Source organism: Rhipicephalus microplus, chromosome 2 (assembly GCF_043290135.1).
Source record: "Rhipicephalus microplus isolate Deutch F79 chromosome 2, USDA_Rmic, whole genome shotgun sequence".
Classification (NCBI taxonomy): domain Eukaryota; kingdom Metazoa; phylum Arthropoda; class Arachnida; order Ixodida; family Ixodidae; genus Rhipicephalus; species Rhipicephalus microplus.
Window position 1 is genome coordinate 194,311,119 of NC_134701.1, and position 14,921 is coordinate 194,326,039.

Sequence of the window (14,921 nt, forward strand, 5' to 3'; positions counted from 1 at the left end):
TCCCACAATAGGCGGAAACAACGAGTCGCTCACACTGACTGGGAAGCATTCCGTAATAACCTTTTGTCTCACTCATTTAAAACTTACGACGACTGGACGTCGCGGATCTCCGCAGCAATGACATCCTGTAGTCGCCGCGCTCGTTTTCAACTCCCCATTCCTGACCCTGATCCTCACTTCCTCCGATTATGGCGACGTCATAAACGTTTGAAACGCGCTCTCCGCTCGCAGCCACACAACTTCCAACTTTCCTTCCAAATTGATGCTCTGCGGGCTGAAATTATCGCTTACGGCACTTCTCTCGAGCACTCTCGTTGGAACACGCTGTGTGACAGCCTTGACTCCGCACTGCACTCGCGCTCTACATGGTTTCTGTTTAGGTTTCTCTTAGGTACCAAGCCTGCCGTTGCTCCCACCCTAGCTAAAGCTCTCACTCAAGGGACTCCATCTGATGTGTTTGAAAATTTAAAATCTCTGTATCTCCCACCCCCCCCTCACACCTTCCTACCCAGATTACTGTGGCGAAGCTAACCCAGACCTGGACCGCCCATTCACGCTCAGGGAGCTGGAAGCTGCCTTAGCCACTCAATCTACCCGCTCGGCACCCGGTGAGGATAAGATAACATATACTACATTACGTAATCTCCCCGACAACGCGAAGGAATTTCTCTTACACACATTCAACGAAGCATGGAACAGCGGCTGTCTTCCAAGCTCTTGGACATCATCTCTAATTTGCATGATTCCGAAGCCCGGCAAACCTCCATCTCTCTCTAACCTTCGCCCTATCTCTTTGACGTCATGCGTTGGCAAGACTCTTGAACGAATGGCCTTGACTCGACTGTCTGATTTTATTGAGGCGAAAGAGTTTTTCCCTCCTTCTCTTATTGGCTTCCGACGCCACGTTTGTGCGCAGGACATCTTCCTTGTTCTTCAGCATACTTTTCTTTCACCTTCTCGTAGTCAGATCCATGCGCTTGTAACCGTCGATGTACGGAAGGCATTCGATGGCGTGAGTCATGACCACATACTCGCTCAGCTCTCCTCCCTGTCATGTGGCTCCCGCATGTATTCTTACATCCGATCATTTCTTTCCAATCGAGTTGCTCGCTTCAGAGTCGATACTCATTTGTCTAACCCACACTCCCTCACCCGTGGCACTCCTCAAGGTGCCGTACTATCTCCTACTCTATTTAATATGGCTATGGCTCCCCTTGCCTCCCAACTGTCCCAAATACCTGACCTCCACCATATTTTTTATGCAGACGACATCACTCTCTGGTGTACGTCTGGATGTCCCGGCCACGTGCAGGATACTTTGCAACGTGGGCTGGACCTTATCGCTTCCTTTCTCGCTACTGCTGGCCTGTCCCCTGCACCGGAGAAATGTAAACTACTTTTGCTAAACCGGTCTGCGTACCAGCGCTCCCACAATACCCTCATCTCCCTACATCTTTCTAGCTCTCTCATCTCCACTGTTCAGCAATGCAAAGTTCTTGGCTTCCCTTTGCACGCGATAAAGAACGCGCAGGCCCTACATCACGCTGTGAGGACTTGCCACTCGGTGATCCACCTCCTGCGACGCGTTGTCACTCGGCAGTCGGGGCTCCACGAGGCTCATGCGTGCCGGGTTGCACATGCGCTTGCCCTTAACAAGTTCTTGTACTTTGTACCCTACGTTCATTTCACCGAAACGCAACTCAACACACTCGAAAGAGCTCTATTAGGCCTCTACAAGGCAGCTCTAAATCTCCCTCTCACTACCTCTACCACTAAGCTCTTTGCCACAGGCCTCTTCCATCCATTACGTTCTCTTATTTCTCTGCACCGCGACTCTCAGATTGCCCGTCTTTCTCTCACTCGTCAAGGCCAATGGCTATTAGCCCAAGCTGGTATCCCTCACATTCCCGTTTCCGTTCCCACCTTGCCTTCTGCCGCTAGCACCGCTGCTTCTAACCTTCGCATCCTTCCCCTCCCATCCAATATGTCTCCCGTTCTTCACGCCGGCCGGCGTCATGCGGCAGCACAGCATCATTCTCCTCCTCTCTCTACACAGGGAGTTGCCTACACAGATGCCTCATACATGGCTCCTCGGGGCTCGTGTGGCTACGTTATCTACCATCCACACCTTTCGGCACCTGACACGCACACCAGCGGGCCATACTTACACCCGCCAAATGTACTTTCGCTCGAGGTCCTTTCCATGGTCCACGCCATGCAGTCATTTTCCTCCCTCCCTTCTCTCCCCGAGTACACGATTCACTGCGACTCTCACGCCGCCATCCGTCACATACAGAACACGTTGCCCCCTGCACTTCAACAGGAGGTCGAGCGAGCGGCCTCTGCTCTTCAACCCTCCACTGTCTTCCTCCGCTGGGTTCCTGGGCATTCGGGTATTAACGGCAATGAGCTAGCTCATCAGCTTGCCCGCGATATATTGCACCGGGCACCGTTCATTCCCTGGCCCACACCTTCGGAAGACAGTGAGAGCTCCGCGAATAACGATGGGCAGATCTCCTTGCGTCACACTATCAAGGAGGTATATCTCCAGCTCCGGCTCGACAAGCGTCTTTACCCTCCCCCTCATCCATCACTCACGGCGCTCGAGGCTCGAACTCTACGGCACATCCAAATGAACTGCTTGATAACCCCCTCTCGCCTTTTCCTTTATAAATATAGGTCTAACCCCTGCTGTCCTAATTGTCCCTCCCCATACGCTGACCTGTCACACTGCCTGTTTTACTGCCCAACTGCTCAGCAATCCAGCTATTACCCTCCCCCATCCCTTTCCATCACCTCCTGGCTCGACTGGATCGGCGCCGAAGGGGAAGAAGAACAGCGTCGACTGATCGCACAGGCGGTCGAAATGCTCGGCCTGTAAATTTGGCTGAATAAAAGTCTATTACTACTACTACTAGGATGCAAGCATCCCTGGAAAAAAATGGAGCCAGGACCTTCAAAAGCCGCATACAAGGTGAGACCAGTTTTCGAATTTAAAATTTCAATTTCAAATATGTCCTAAGAAATTACATGGGCGTACCAGCTACCTTTGTCATTCAACGCGCGAAACGGCGTTGTTGTTGCTGTTGTTTTACAGAAGTGAACGGAACAACGGTAAATGTTGATTGGTCGATTGATATGCGGGGTTTAATGTCTCAAAACCACCATACGAGTATGAGAGACGCCGCAGTGGAAGGCTCCGGAAATGTCGACGACCTGGGGTTCTTTAACATCTGAACGCATGGGCCTACAATATTTCCGCCTCCATCGGAAATGCAGCCGCCGCACCTTAGCCACTAGACCACCGCGGCGGGGCAGAACAGTAAATGTTGATCGCGCACATCTCGAAATATAAGCCACGTCCTTCCGGATTTCATTCCAAGCGGATATATGTCACCAGCACAGGATTCCGCAAGCAGATGCCATATAATATGACAAGTAAAAAGTTTTTTTTCACAAAATATCAGGAATCGATAGCTTACTTTTGGGTTAGTTTTTATGGGTTCGGAAAAAAATACAGCCAGGCCTGCGTAAAGCGCAGCAAAGTCACATCGAAAGCTTAGAAGAGCGGCCATTCATAGCCTTTGTTAACCACTCGTTGGATAACTGCTACAAGCACACCTGCAAGGTACCCATTACGCCATAAATCATCATAATTTTTCTGTAGTAGGAATGCATTTACTACACCTTCATTCGTCAATTTGCAAAGAATGGGTTAGAGCATTCGACGACCAACTATTTACGCAATTTGCGTTGTTTGACGCCTGAGTGTTCTTTGGCTGTTTTTAAACGTTCCATTACTCATATAACGCGATTCCTTTCCCGACATCGAGCCTGCATATGGTCACTTTGCATCATATGGTCACTTCAATCAGAAAGAAAAAAAAAACGTCGGGGCTCAGCGACAGAACACTGACCTGACACGCAGGGGACCCGGGTTCGAATGCCATCATGACCTCGGTGTTTTTATCATGTGAATTTTTTTCTTTAGATTTCGTGCGACAGTGGTTACGGGCATAGGCGATGGCATCGATGGACAACTACGGCGCACGCTACTCTTGTGATCTCATAACAGCTCTCGCGGGAAAAAGAAAAAAAAAAGACATTCTTGGAGATTTTTGACAGCATTTTGGATGGCTTCACAGCAATGAGTCACCGAGAAGGCATAACCGGCCTGAGCAAACGAAAAAGCGCAAAAAAAAAAACCGAGGACTAAATAAGAACGACAAAACACAGGCGTGTTTTCCACGCTGTTAATTTTGTTCAAGATGGCCGTACAATTCGCCCACTTATCTATTCTGATGGCACGACCAGGTTTGTCGCAAGCGGTCGCCTTGCTAGGAAAATGACCATTTCCGTGGAATCACACAAACAAAGACTAAATTTTCAGCTCTGCAACAGTGATGCACTCTCGAAGTTATCTAGCCGGTCAACTAAGCCGTAGGAAGCCGTCACGATACAATGACCGTTATTTAGCAATCCAATGACGGCGCGAGTTCGAGTTTTGTTCCCATAACGGACGCAATAGCTGAGCTTCCGGTCCGTGTCAAATGTGCGAAAATCGCATCGCTGAGCGAAGCGTCATAGCAGAGCGGCGAGTCGCTGTCGACTTTAACTGCGGCAGAAGCCATGCAAGCAAAATAGTAAGAACCGCCAAGCGGCACTGTGTAGATTACAAGTCTCTCCAGTAACGTATGAGCCAACCAGCGGCACAACCGAATGAGCTTTGAAGTTTGGCAAAACCAGATAGAACCTTACCTTTTATTCATACATTGCAGCTCTTGTGGGACGTCACGCGTGACGCTACTGATCAGGTCACGTGACTCACCCGAATGTAACGAAGGCACCCGAATATCAAGGTGACAGGATGTTCAAAGCAGTTGCTTTTTTTATATACGGAAACACGCATTACGAGTATAGGCACAAGTTATTAGCTTTGGGCGCGGCCGGTGCATGGACTGCGTGTTCTATAAGCCACAAGTGACAGCAAGTAAATACCGGAAAGCTATTCTGGAACTGCCCATGTAATGAAAGTGCCCACTTCGGCCAGACGACACCAGAGCGCGTTCAGCTGCCGCAAAAGGCGGCGTGCCATGACGCAATCGCTCAGCTGTGTTAAATGGAAATTCGCGTTAAACCTAATCAGTGTGCTAACGCGATCGCATAATCGGAGTCAATGCACCACCTCCGAGGTTCACGTGGCCTAGAGCGGATCTGAGAGGAGCTACGTTCGCCGTATTGAAGAGCATTCCGTTCCTCTCATTTGTGTCGACAGCTGTGGAAGCTCCGTGACGTCAGAGTCTTGTTGCGGAAGAATAAGCGGAAACTGGAGGAGAGCTACTCGTCAAGCCCCGGCCGATCAACGGCGGCCGAAACGAACAGTTTTAGAATAGCTCCCCATGGTGCCGAACATGCGACAAGTTCAGGCCGAAAGCAATTGTCGTGCTCGCTCGTTCCACATGACTCAAGGCCCCTGGCGAAAGATGGCTACCCCTCATAAGCGATAAAAGTTCCGGTGAACCACAGACGTTCGTGCCATCATAGGTAAGGCGGCCGGCAGGTCGCGCTTACAAATGTACCCACTTCATGTCCCTGGATATTTTTCGGAAAGTACCGCCATTCTCTCAACCGAGCAGCCTCCTCTCCCGCCTGTCGGGGCGCCATGAGCATCGAGCGTGTTATCAGCGTGACATAGCACTCTTGATAGAAAAGTGGCGCGAGCCGGGTTTCAGGGTCGGCTCCCGCATGTGGCCGTTCGGGAAATGATATAGATAAGGTTTCGACACTTGGGAGAGGAGGGTTGGACCCTTTGGCAAGGATACGGAGGAAAGTGCCGCTACTTTCTCTATGTTAAAAGACTTTATAACCACTTGGGTTAAAGTCGCGTTCAGTGACGTGTACACTCTGTCGATCACCGGTGTGAATGTCGGCTTGCAGAGATAAAGAGAAATCATAGAAGCGCGATGATGCAGCCAGAGCTCCAAATAGCAGCAGCCTTACCGTGAGCCATCCCAGCTCTCCGTAGTTTGATTGCACTGTCATGTTAACGGCTATTCTGTCCCTTTTGTTTTTTCAGGCTATTCCCCGGCTACCAGCGCTCATGCCAACGGAACTGCTTCTGCAAAGGGGACACTACCACCTGTCTCTCCGATTGGTACACAGCGTAAATACAAAGAACAGCAAAACACTACTTAATGCTAGCTGGCGCATCGCTTTAAATCTTAGCGAAATATTTGTAACTATTGGCGCTTCACGTCCCAAAACCACAATATGATTATGAGAAACACCGTATATAATAGTGGAGAGCTGCGGAGGTTTCGACCATGCGCTTTTTTTTTTACTTTTTAGTAAGTGCGTCCAAATACGTACATGGGCATAGAGCATTTCGCCACCATCCAAACGCGGGCGGGATTCGATCCCGCGACCTTCGGGTGACCACTCGAGCACTGTAACCACAAGACCAACGCGATGCGTATAAGCGAAACAATTGTGGCTTAAACTGTCCAATAAACTCAACTGAGAACTGAAACTTGAGTTTCTCAGTTAGCAACACAAATCTTTCATCAGGCTATGAAGCACATATCATTACGGAGCTCTCAGCCTTTATGTATATATGTCGCAGTAAAACCACGTGACGGAACCTTTAAATATGGCCCCATAAGAGCGTGCAGGTTTCATGGATATACCACGAGCTGGTAGCGTCCGCCGCTGATGGGCCTAATATTTAACGTACGGACCACAGCCATTGGCCCGTTCACTTGCTCGACACAGTCGCAGACCAAGCAGGGCCGTACCCAGAAATCTTTTTTCGGTGGTGGGGGGGGGGGGGAGAGACCACGGTCCCGGTGTTCTACCCCCTGGCTTTGCCCCTGGCACCAAGCCTTATGCACCCATGATTACCACTTCACTATTTCACACCACAATCCGTTCCTATACTACAAGCACACTGCAGATAGGGACACATGCAGTGCAAGCAGAACGAAAGCTGTTTCTATCACATAAGAAGCAAGACATACTTTTTTCGTTGTCAAAGTCATTTCACGGCTGTACTCACAAGCACTGGAGCTGCGCAAGCTTCACTTAGCGGGAACTTGACCGTGTATCTTAAGCAAGTTACAGTTGCGAAACCCGCGGTGTGCGATTCCGCAGACAGGACTAGCGCTGCAGATAAAAACCATTGTTGCCCTTCGCCACTCAATATACACACAGCGACCAAAAGTAACGGGAGGAAATAGATGCTGCACAGACAATTGGTGCGCCATCGCCACGCAGTTACAGTTCGGTAAACACGTGAAGTCTACCGATGGTTCCTGTTTCAGAGCGCGTTAACATTACGCAGTACGAACACGTGTAAATCTTCAAAGTCGCGAAGTACATCACACGGCCGGGTGAAAGTCGAGGCTTACCGATCCTGGATCCTCTAAGGCTTCTGCCGAAAATGCGACGCTTCCAATCAAGACAGCCGCCGAAGATGAAGCAGGAAGCAGTCGAAAATCCTCGCGTTCGACGCAAATCACTTTGCGGTTCCACACCAGGCGCCAACGGCGCACTTGAAAAAAAAAAAGCACACACACGATACCCAAACGGGAACTGTCAAGAAACACACAATATCACACTGTTTCGACGAAGATCTCCACGCCTTCACAGCCGCGTTGACGGTGCAGGTGAAGAATGACTGGCACGTTTTGTCACACTCGGTTGGCGAGAACACGTTGTTGAAGGCGCGCACGCGACATTCATTCGATAAGTAACGCGCGTCAAAATACCGCAAAAGAAAGCGACCACGAAAAAGCACGCGCGACGCCGCTCGCTGCCTCCGGGAGCGGGACAAGCAACCGGTGTGCTGGGCCGCTGTCACGTGTTTTTGGTGCGCGGCACGCGACTAGCCCTGTTCGGCCCGTTTGAAAACTCCTCTCAAAGTGCGCAGAGCGGCGGCGCGCACGCCATCTGTGCGCGAGCGGCCGAGTCTGCGAGCCAGTCCGGCCTATTGAGGAGATGAATAGCTCGGCCCTGCTGCCACGAGAAGTGGCCTCGCGCCGCTGCTTCCTTTGTGTCGCCAGATTCTTTTGTACAAGTCCTTTTCCTTTCTTTATCTGTCTCTCTGGTCCTCTCTTTTCATCTTTATTATTCTACGTCGCGGCGGTGCAAGCGCTCCCCGAGAGTTGGCGTGAACGCCCAAAAAGAACGCGCACTGCTATAAGAGCGTGTCGGCGTGCGCATTTCTGCTGGCTTTGCATCCCTGTTTGAGCAAACGGGGCCAGCGGACATGGTTACATGGTTAGACACGGGCGCCTGGTTCCTTTCGCATCGACTTCGTCTTTTCCGTTCACGTTCTTCTACGGCATGCGCTTATGCGAGACAGAACGAGTGATAATGCCACCGAAGTGTAGGTTACAGACTTTAAAGAGGCCATGGCACACAGTTTTCGATCCCAATCCGCGTAATGTCTGGCCTGAGAGTCGACCAACACTGGCGCACTGACGAGCCGTGACGTAGAAAGCAGATAGCTAGGTGGGCGTCGGCATTCCGGCGAATGATATTCGTGGTCAGCTGCGCGTGAAATTGAGATATCTTAGCGTTTCTTTAGATTGGCGCTCAAACTGAAAGGTTTGCAGTGGCAAACTACGGCAGATAACGACGACTTCGCGCCACTCTGCACATGACGTCAAACGCGCCTTTGAAAAACGGATGTCGCTGGTAGTGGGCGGGGTTTACAGCCGGCGACTTCTACACTCTAAAAAATATCGAGTAAAAAGGGTGTCTTTTTGTCCCACAACAATAATCGTCATCAGGATTGCATGCGCTTCCTTTCTTGAAAACTCGGCACTGGCCACTTTCCTATCGAGAATGCAATGTAACCCTGATAATGGGCATGTCGATCGTGACCGGAATGTACCGGGCGCGGTGCGATAGCGCAAGGATGGAACGCAATATAGATGACGATTATTGTTGTGGGACAAAAAGACACCCTTTTTACTCGCTCTATATTTAGAGTGTAGGGCTTGTTTCACACTGAAATATTCTTTGATTGATTGATATGGGGGGTTTAACGTCCCAAAACCACTATATGATTATGAGAGACGCCGTAGTGGAGGGCTCCGGAAATTTAGACCACCTGGGGTTCTTTAACGTGCACCCAAATCTGAGCACACGGGCCTACAACATTTCCGCCTCCATCGGAAATGCAGCCGCCGCAGCCGGGATTTGAACCCGCGCCCAGCGGGTCAGCAGCCGAGTACCTTAGCCACTAGACCACCACGGCGGGGCACTGAAATATTCTTTCAAGGCCGGCTTTTTTTTAAATCTGTATGGACATAGCAGACCATCCACGTCTAGCTTCTTTGAAAACAACAAATCGCTGGGTGACCATGTCATGAGCCCTTTAAACAAAAGTTCAATAGTATAACGGGTACTAAAAGCGCATGCAGTAATTTTACGCAGTCAGAAATTTTCGACGCGGGAAGGGGACGAGGGTGGTTAAGCTTTGTGTGTATGTTGGTGCATGCTATGCGCGCGTGCATCTACGCACACGCAGAATGAAAAAAAAAAGTTTCGACATGTTACGCGCAAGGTGCTGCAATGTGCACCCCCAGCCTCGGCGACCAACTCTGGGCCGTCCAGCAGGCCTGCGAGATGGCGGTCAGGCAAGGCCTTGACGTCCCCACGCAGCAGACCTATGAACCGGTCGGCGGAAGCTCTGCCGGACTACCAATAAAGTTGTTACCAAACAACCAACGCGCTTTAACGTAGCATGGTGAAGGCGGTGTAGCTCTTTTCCCCCTCCCTGTCCCACCCGCTGTTGCGAAGCCACCTCCGAAATCCCGCCGCTGACCTCCACTGTTGCGAACGACGGACCGATCCCGCCGAAGCCACCGCTGTTGCGAAAGACGGCGACGCCAACACGGTCCCGATGGCGCCACTGCTTTCAACTCCGCCGGGAAGGTCACCAGCCGTTTGGTAGCGTATGTATCTCAGCTCGCGACTGCTTCTGCGCCGAGCTGATAAGACGAGCGGACGAGACGACGGTGAGTTAAACAAGGTTTATGTACAGCATATATACAGAGGCGTTACAATTTCGGCACTGGGGCCGACAGAGACTCGAAGAGCCGAGCTCTCTTCTCTAACACGTAGGTCAGCCCTTCGCCTAAGACCGCTGACTCACACACATGTCGGCCCTCCGACACGGGGACTCCTCTCCTAGGACCTCCGATCGCGACGCGCCGCAGGGCTTCTTTTATTTACACCGGGTCCAACCAAAATGTCCAATCAGAAGCGCCGCTGGTCGTCAGGGCAGGTTCCGCCAATGGGGCCGCCGCGCCATGCGTCAGACCACCAGGCACGAGGAAGCCGGCTCGCTGTCACGTGCGCAGATGACTCAATGCACGTGGGCCAGGGAGGCGCCGCGCGTGTTCACTCCGTCGAGTTGATCGCGCCCGGCGGACTGCGGGCTGGCCTTGACCCAGATTGCCTTTTTCAGAGGCATGGACGTTTGACGAGGACTCGCTGGCATAACAGCACCCCCGCCGCCAGACAATGCACCGGAAAGACGAGCTGCTTCCACGGGGCTCGGATGTCAGGTGCGCTCGTTCGCCAGGTCCCTCCAGGTTCGCCTCCAGGGCCATAGGGAGAATACAGCTCCAAACTGTTCCGGGAACACATCCCATTTTTGACGACGGATCCCAGCTCCACTGGCTTGTCGCCACAACTTGTCGACCAGCTTCACTCGTCTCTTCTGACCCTCTTCGGTTTCAGCACTTGTCGATGGTTCTGCAACTTGCTAAGAACGGTTCGACAACAGACAACACACGACACAAGCAAGTGCCCTCGGTCACCCGACAGAACACCAGACAAAATATAGTACAACATATACCTATCTACGTGTCTATCGGAATTTTGTTCCCTCTACATCAAGAGGCACATGTGGGACACAAGACTCTTAAAATGACAACTCGATTTTTTTTCCCACGTACAACAACGTAACGAATTAGAATACCAAAAAGTTGGCCCCTTGAGATCACTCTGAACGAGAGCGCTCAGCCCAGGTCGTGATGAGGTCAAAATTTTGACCCGAATCGCCAGCCAGAAACCGAAAGGTTGAGAAGTTACTAGCTGGAACGCACTGCTCAATGCACCTACATTAGCGTTTACCTTTCCTTTATTTTTTTTTCTTTTATAGCGAACGTCAAAGTTGCGCTGTGGAGCAACATGCTCCACTTCAGTAACCGGCCCCTTTTAGGCGACGATACCTATGCGGCACCAAGAGCGGCTCACACTTTCGACGTTGCACATGGGAACAACGATACGGCTTGCTACGGATTGACTCCTCACCGCTTAGCTCGATATCGTGTTCGATCACCCTCATGTTTCCGGGGCGGTCCGAAAACACGTCTTCAAACTCGGAACCAATCTTTCTCAGGTCCTCTTTCTCAGGTCCTCCTTCACTTAAGCTAGGCTCTAGGTTTATCTGCTCCCGGATTACTTTCGATCCCCCTTCGATCACCTCACTAGAACTCAAATTTTTTGCTTCCTCTTCCTCTGAAGCCTTCAACAGCTGATTTACGACCGCTTGATGTTGAACATTGGGTTTCATCAAGTTGTAAATTTTGTTCTGCCGCCTTCCTACTTGCACCTCATAAGTTGTATCGCAAGGCTTCGATAATACTTTGGCGGGCCCTTCCCAATCAACCTCAAGCTTGTTCCTTTTGGATGGCTGCAGCCGCATTACCTGATTATCAACTTCAAAAGCGCTCTTCTTCACCGATTCCTCGTAGTGCTCCTTCGACAGCACTTGTGCCGCGTTTTTCTGGCTTTCCACTGGCGCTTCAATCGAGAGATCCTCACTCTGCTCTCGAATGAGCGTCTCTCGATCAACTCTCGACAGCTCGCTCCAACTTTCCGCTACAGGCGAGAGCGTTGCAACCTTCTCGCTCTGACTCAATGGCGCCATGTCGTCTCCCCCCACGCATACCGCGCCAGCCGTTTCCGCGACGGGCCGCTCGCGTGACTGCTCACATGACTCAGGCGGAAAATTTCCTTTCTGGGGTTCCGTCGACCCGCCGACAAGGTCACTTGAGAGTTCACCGCATGGAACCAGATCAAGCTGCCGCGATAGCTTCCGGGCTTGCGATCACGTGAGAGCCATGCACGCTAAGTTGGGGAAGAACGATTTGCCCTGCTCTTTGAGAAGCTGCTCCGAGTTGTTGGAGAAAAGATAAGGAAAACGATCATTTAGCGCGGCAGACACAGCCGCTTCGGTGCGAAGCTCACCGAACGGGCCTTCAATGACAACCGTGGCGATTGGTAAGCGCACACTCTGCTTCTCGGCGACTTGCCTGATCCACGCGCATTCTCCTGTGAAGTCATCCGGAGACACCAATGAAGGATGGACAACGTCCATGGTTGCCGCTGAGTCTCTAAGTGCTCGGCACGTTTTCTCGTTCACCCTAATTTCTTGGAGATACGGCTCCAACAACCGAATGTTTTTTTCTGATTCTCGGATCGTTGCGAAGGCAAACTTTTCCTGACAGTTTCTCGCGATGTGCCCTTCCTTTTTACAGTTGTAGCAGATTAGCGGCTTCCGTTTGTTTTCCGATTCAAATGCCTGTGTGGTAGAAACCTCACTCGATTTCTCCGCTTCTGTTTGCCCTTCCCCTACACTGTCCTTCGTAAGAGACGGGTCCTTTTTAAAATTACGGTGCGGAACGGGTTTCCGTTGATCAGGTTTCCTTGAAAAGCCCTCTTTCCTTTCATCCTTTTCAACGCGCACCGCCCTGCTATGCAACTTTCGGCGAGTATAATACTCCTCAGCTAACTCAGCTGCCTTATTTAACTGTACTTCCCCAAGTCTGTCCTGCAGCCAAAGTCTGACATTATCCTCGATGCAGCGGTAGAATTGCTCCAATGCAACGCATTCCACCACTTTATCGCGGTCGTCATAAACACCTTCGCCCTTGAGCCATTCGATTAAATCGGCTTTAAGACGAAACGCGAAGTCAACGTGTGACTCATTCCCCTTTTCAGCATACCGGAACCTTTGCCTGAAAGCCTCGGGTGACAACTTATAACGTCTCAAGAGCACTTCCTTAACCTCGTCATAGCTCTCAAACGCTTCCCTCGACAAGCAAGTTAACGCGTCGGACACTTCGCCGGGAAGAAGAGCTAACAGGTTCTGCGCCCAAAGAGACTGCTCCAAAGCATTTCGCTCACAGACGTGTTCAAACTTGACGAGATACTTCGCCATGTCCTCGCCTACTACGAACGGTGGCAGTTGATCCCGAATTCTAATACCGCTGACCTGAATCGTCGGAGAAGCTGCGCTAGGCGCCTGCGAACACTGTAGGATTGCCAATTCTATTCGTTTCATCTCGAGGCGCTCCTGTCTCTCGGCCTCCTCGCGACGTTCGCGCCTTTCAGCTTCTTCACGTTCGCGAGCTTCGCGCCTTTCAGCCTCTTCGCGAGCTTCGCGCCTTTCAGCCTCCTCACGTTCGCGAGCTTCTCGCCTTTCTTCACGTTCGCGAGCTTCTCGCCTTTCAGCTTCTTCACGTTCGCGAGCTTCTACTTCTCGCCTTTCAGCCTCCTCACGGCGTGCTTTAATATCCACCCAGGCCTCATCGACTTCCTCAGCCGACACTCCCTCATCCTTCATGATCTCAAGGATCGCTTGCTTTCGTTTCGCACGGCCCAAAGTAATGCCGAGTTCCTCACAAATTTCGATGAGTTCCTTCACTTTAAGGTTCTCCATCGTTCACACTAGCCTCTTGCTGTTTGCCCCTGTTAACAATTTACTTGCCGTACCCACTATAAGTCAACTAGCAAGACGCGCAAGCAATTTTGCACACTCCCGTGTTTACCCCCTCCGCATTAACTTTGGTTCCAAAGCGCTTCGACTTGGCTTGAAACGATCAAAGCTCCCTTCAATGCTTCACACAGCCCTTCTCTAAACTACTACAACCTGAGCTAGAGTAGTCTGGTGAACTGAGGGGAAAACATCAGGCACTCACCGCATCGATGTCGCTGACGCCGGCCGATCCCGCAGCTGCCAACCACTGTTGCGAAGCCACCTCCGAAATCCCGCCGCTGACCTCCACTGTTGCGAACGACAGACCGATCCCGCCGAAGCCACCGCTGTTGCGAAAGACGGCGACGCCAACACGGTCCCGATGGCGCCACTGCTTTCAACTCCGCCGGGAAGGTCACCAGCCGTTTGGTAGCGTATGTATCTCAGCTCGCGACTGCTTCTGCGCCGAGCTGATAAGACGAGCGGACGAGACGACGGTGAGTTAAACAAGGTTTATGTACAGCATATATACAGAGGCGTTACAATTTCGGCACTGGGGCCGACAGAGACTCGAAGAGCCGAGCTCTCTTCTCTAACACATAGGTCAGCCCTTCGCCTAAGACCGCTGACTCACACACATGTCGGCCCTCCGACACGGGGACTCCTCTCCTAGGACCTCCGATCGCGACGCGCCGCAGGGCTTCTTTTATTTACACCGGGTCCAACCAAAATGTCCAATCAGAAGCGCCGCTGGTCGTCAGGGCAGGTTCCGCCAATGGGGCCGCCGCGCCATGCGTCAGACCACCAGGCACGAGGAAGCCGGCTCGCTGTCACGTGCGCAGATGACTCAATGCACGTGGGCCAGGGAGGCGCCGCGCGTGTTCACTCCGTCGAGTTGATCGCGCCCGGCGGACTGCGGGCTGGCCTTGACCCAGATTGCCTTTTTCAGAGGCACGGACGTTTGACGAGGACTCGCTGGCATAACACCGCCTCCTTTTCTCGGTTCCAATGTATCCAACTTTCCGTAACCTCCTTTCGAAGATGGCGCGTGACTAAGCAGCATACGTCGGCCAAAATCGTAGAGCTTTTACTCAGACTCACTCATTAAATATATCTTAGGCTTGAGGTACGCTCGGTCTCAAAC

The 14,921-nt window shown here is 51.6% G+C and overlaps 2 protein-coding genes across 2 annotated transcripts in view; both read right to left on the minus strand.

Annotated features, from left to right (window-relative positions):
• The window catches only part of LOC142796475 (uncharacterized), a 378,314-nt gene extending 368,365 nt beyond the window's left edge, over nucleotides 1–9,949 (minus strand). The window contains exon 1 of the mRNA XM_075887196.1: nucleotides 9,812–9,949. The gene's annotated coding sequence lies outside the window, so the exon portion shown is untranslated. The remainder of the gene's footprint in view (nucleotides 1–9,811) is intronic.
• The window catches only part of LOC142793233 (uncharacterized), a 76,860-nt gene extending 62,293 nt beyond the window's left edge, over nucleotides 1–14,567 (minus strand). The window contains exons 1-2 of the mRNA XM_075885766.1: nucleotides 13,483–14,567; nucleotides 12,333–13,416 (exon numbers count right to left, since the gene is read on the minus strand). Of these exons, the coding sequence (XP_075741881.1) occupies nucleotides 12,333–13,416; nucleotides 13,483–13,741 (1,343 nt within the window). The 5' untranslated portion in view covers nucleotides 13,742–14,567. The remainder of the gene's footprint in view (nucleotides 1–12,332; nucleotides 13,417–13,482) is intronic.
• Nucleotides 14,568–14,921: the final 354 nt, after the last annotated feature.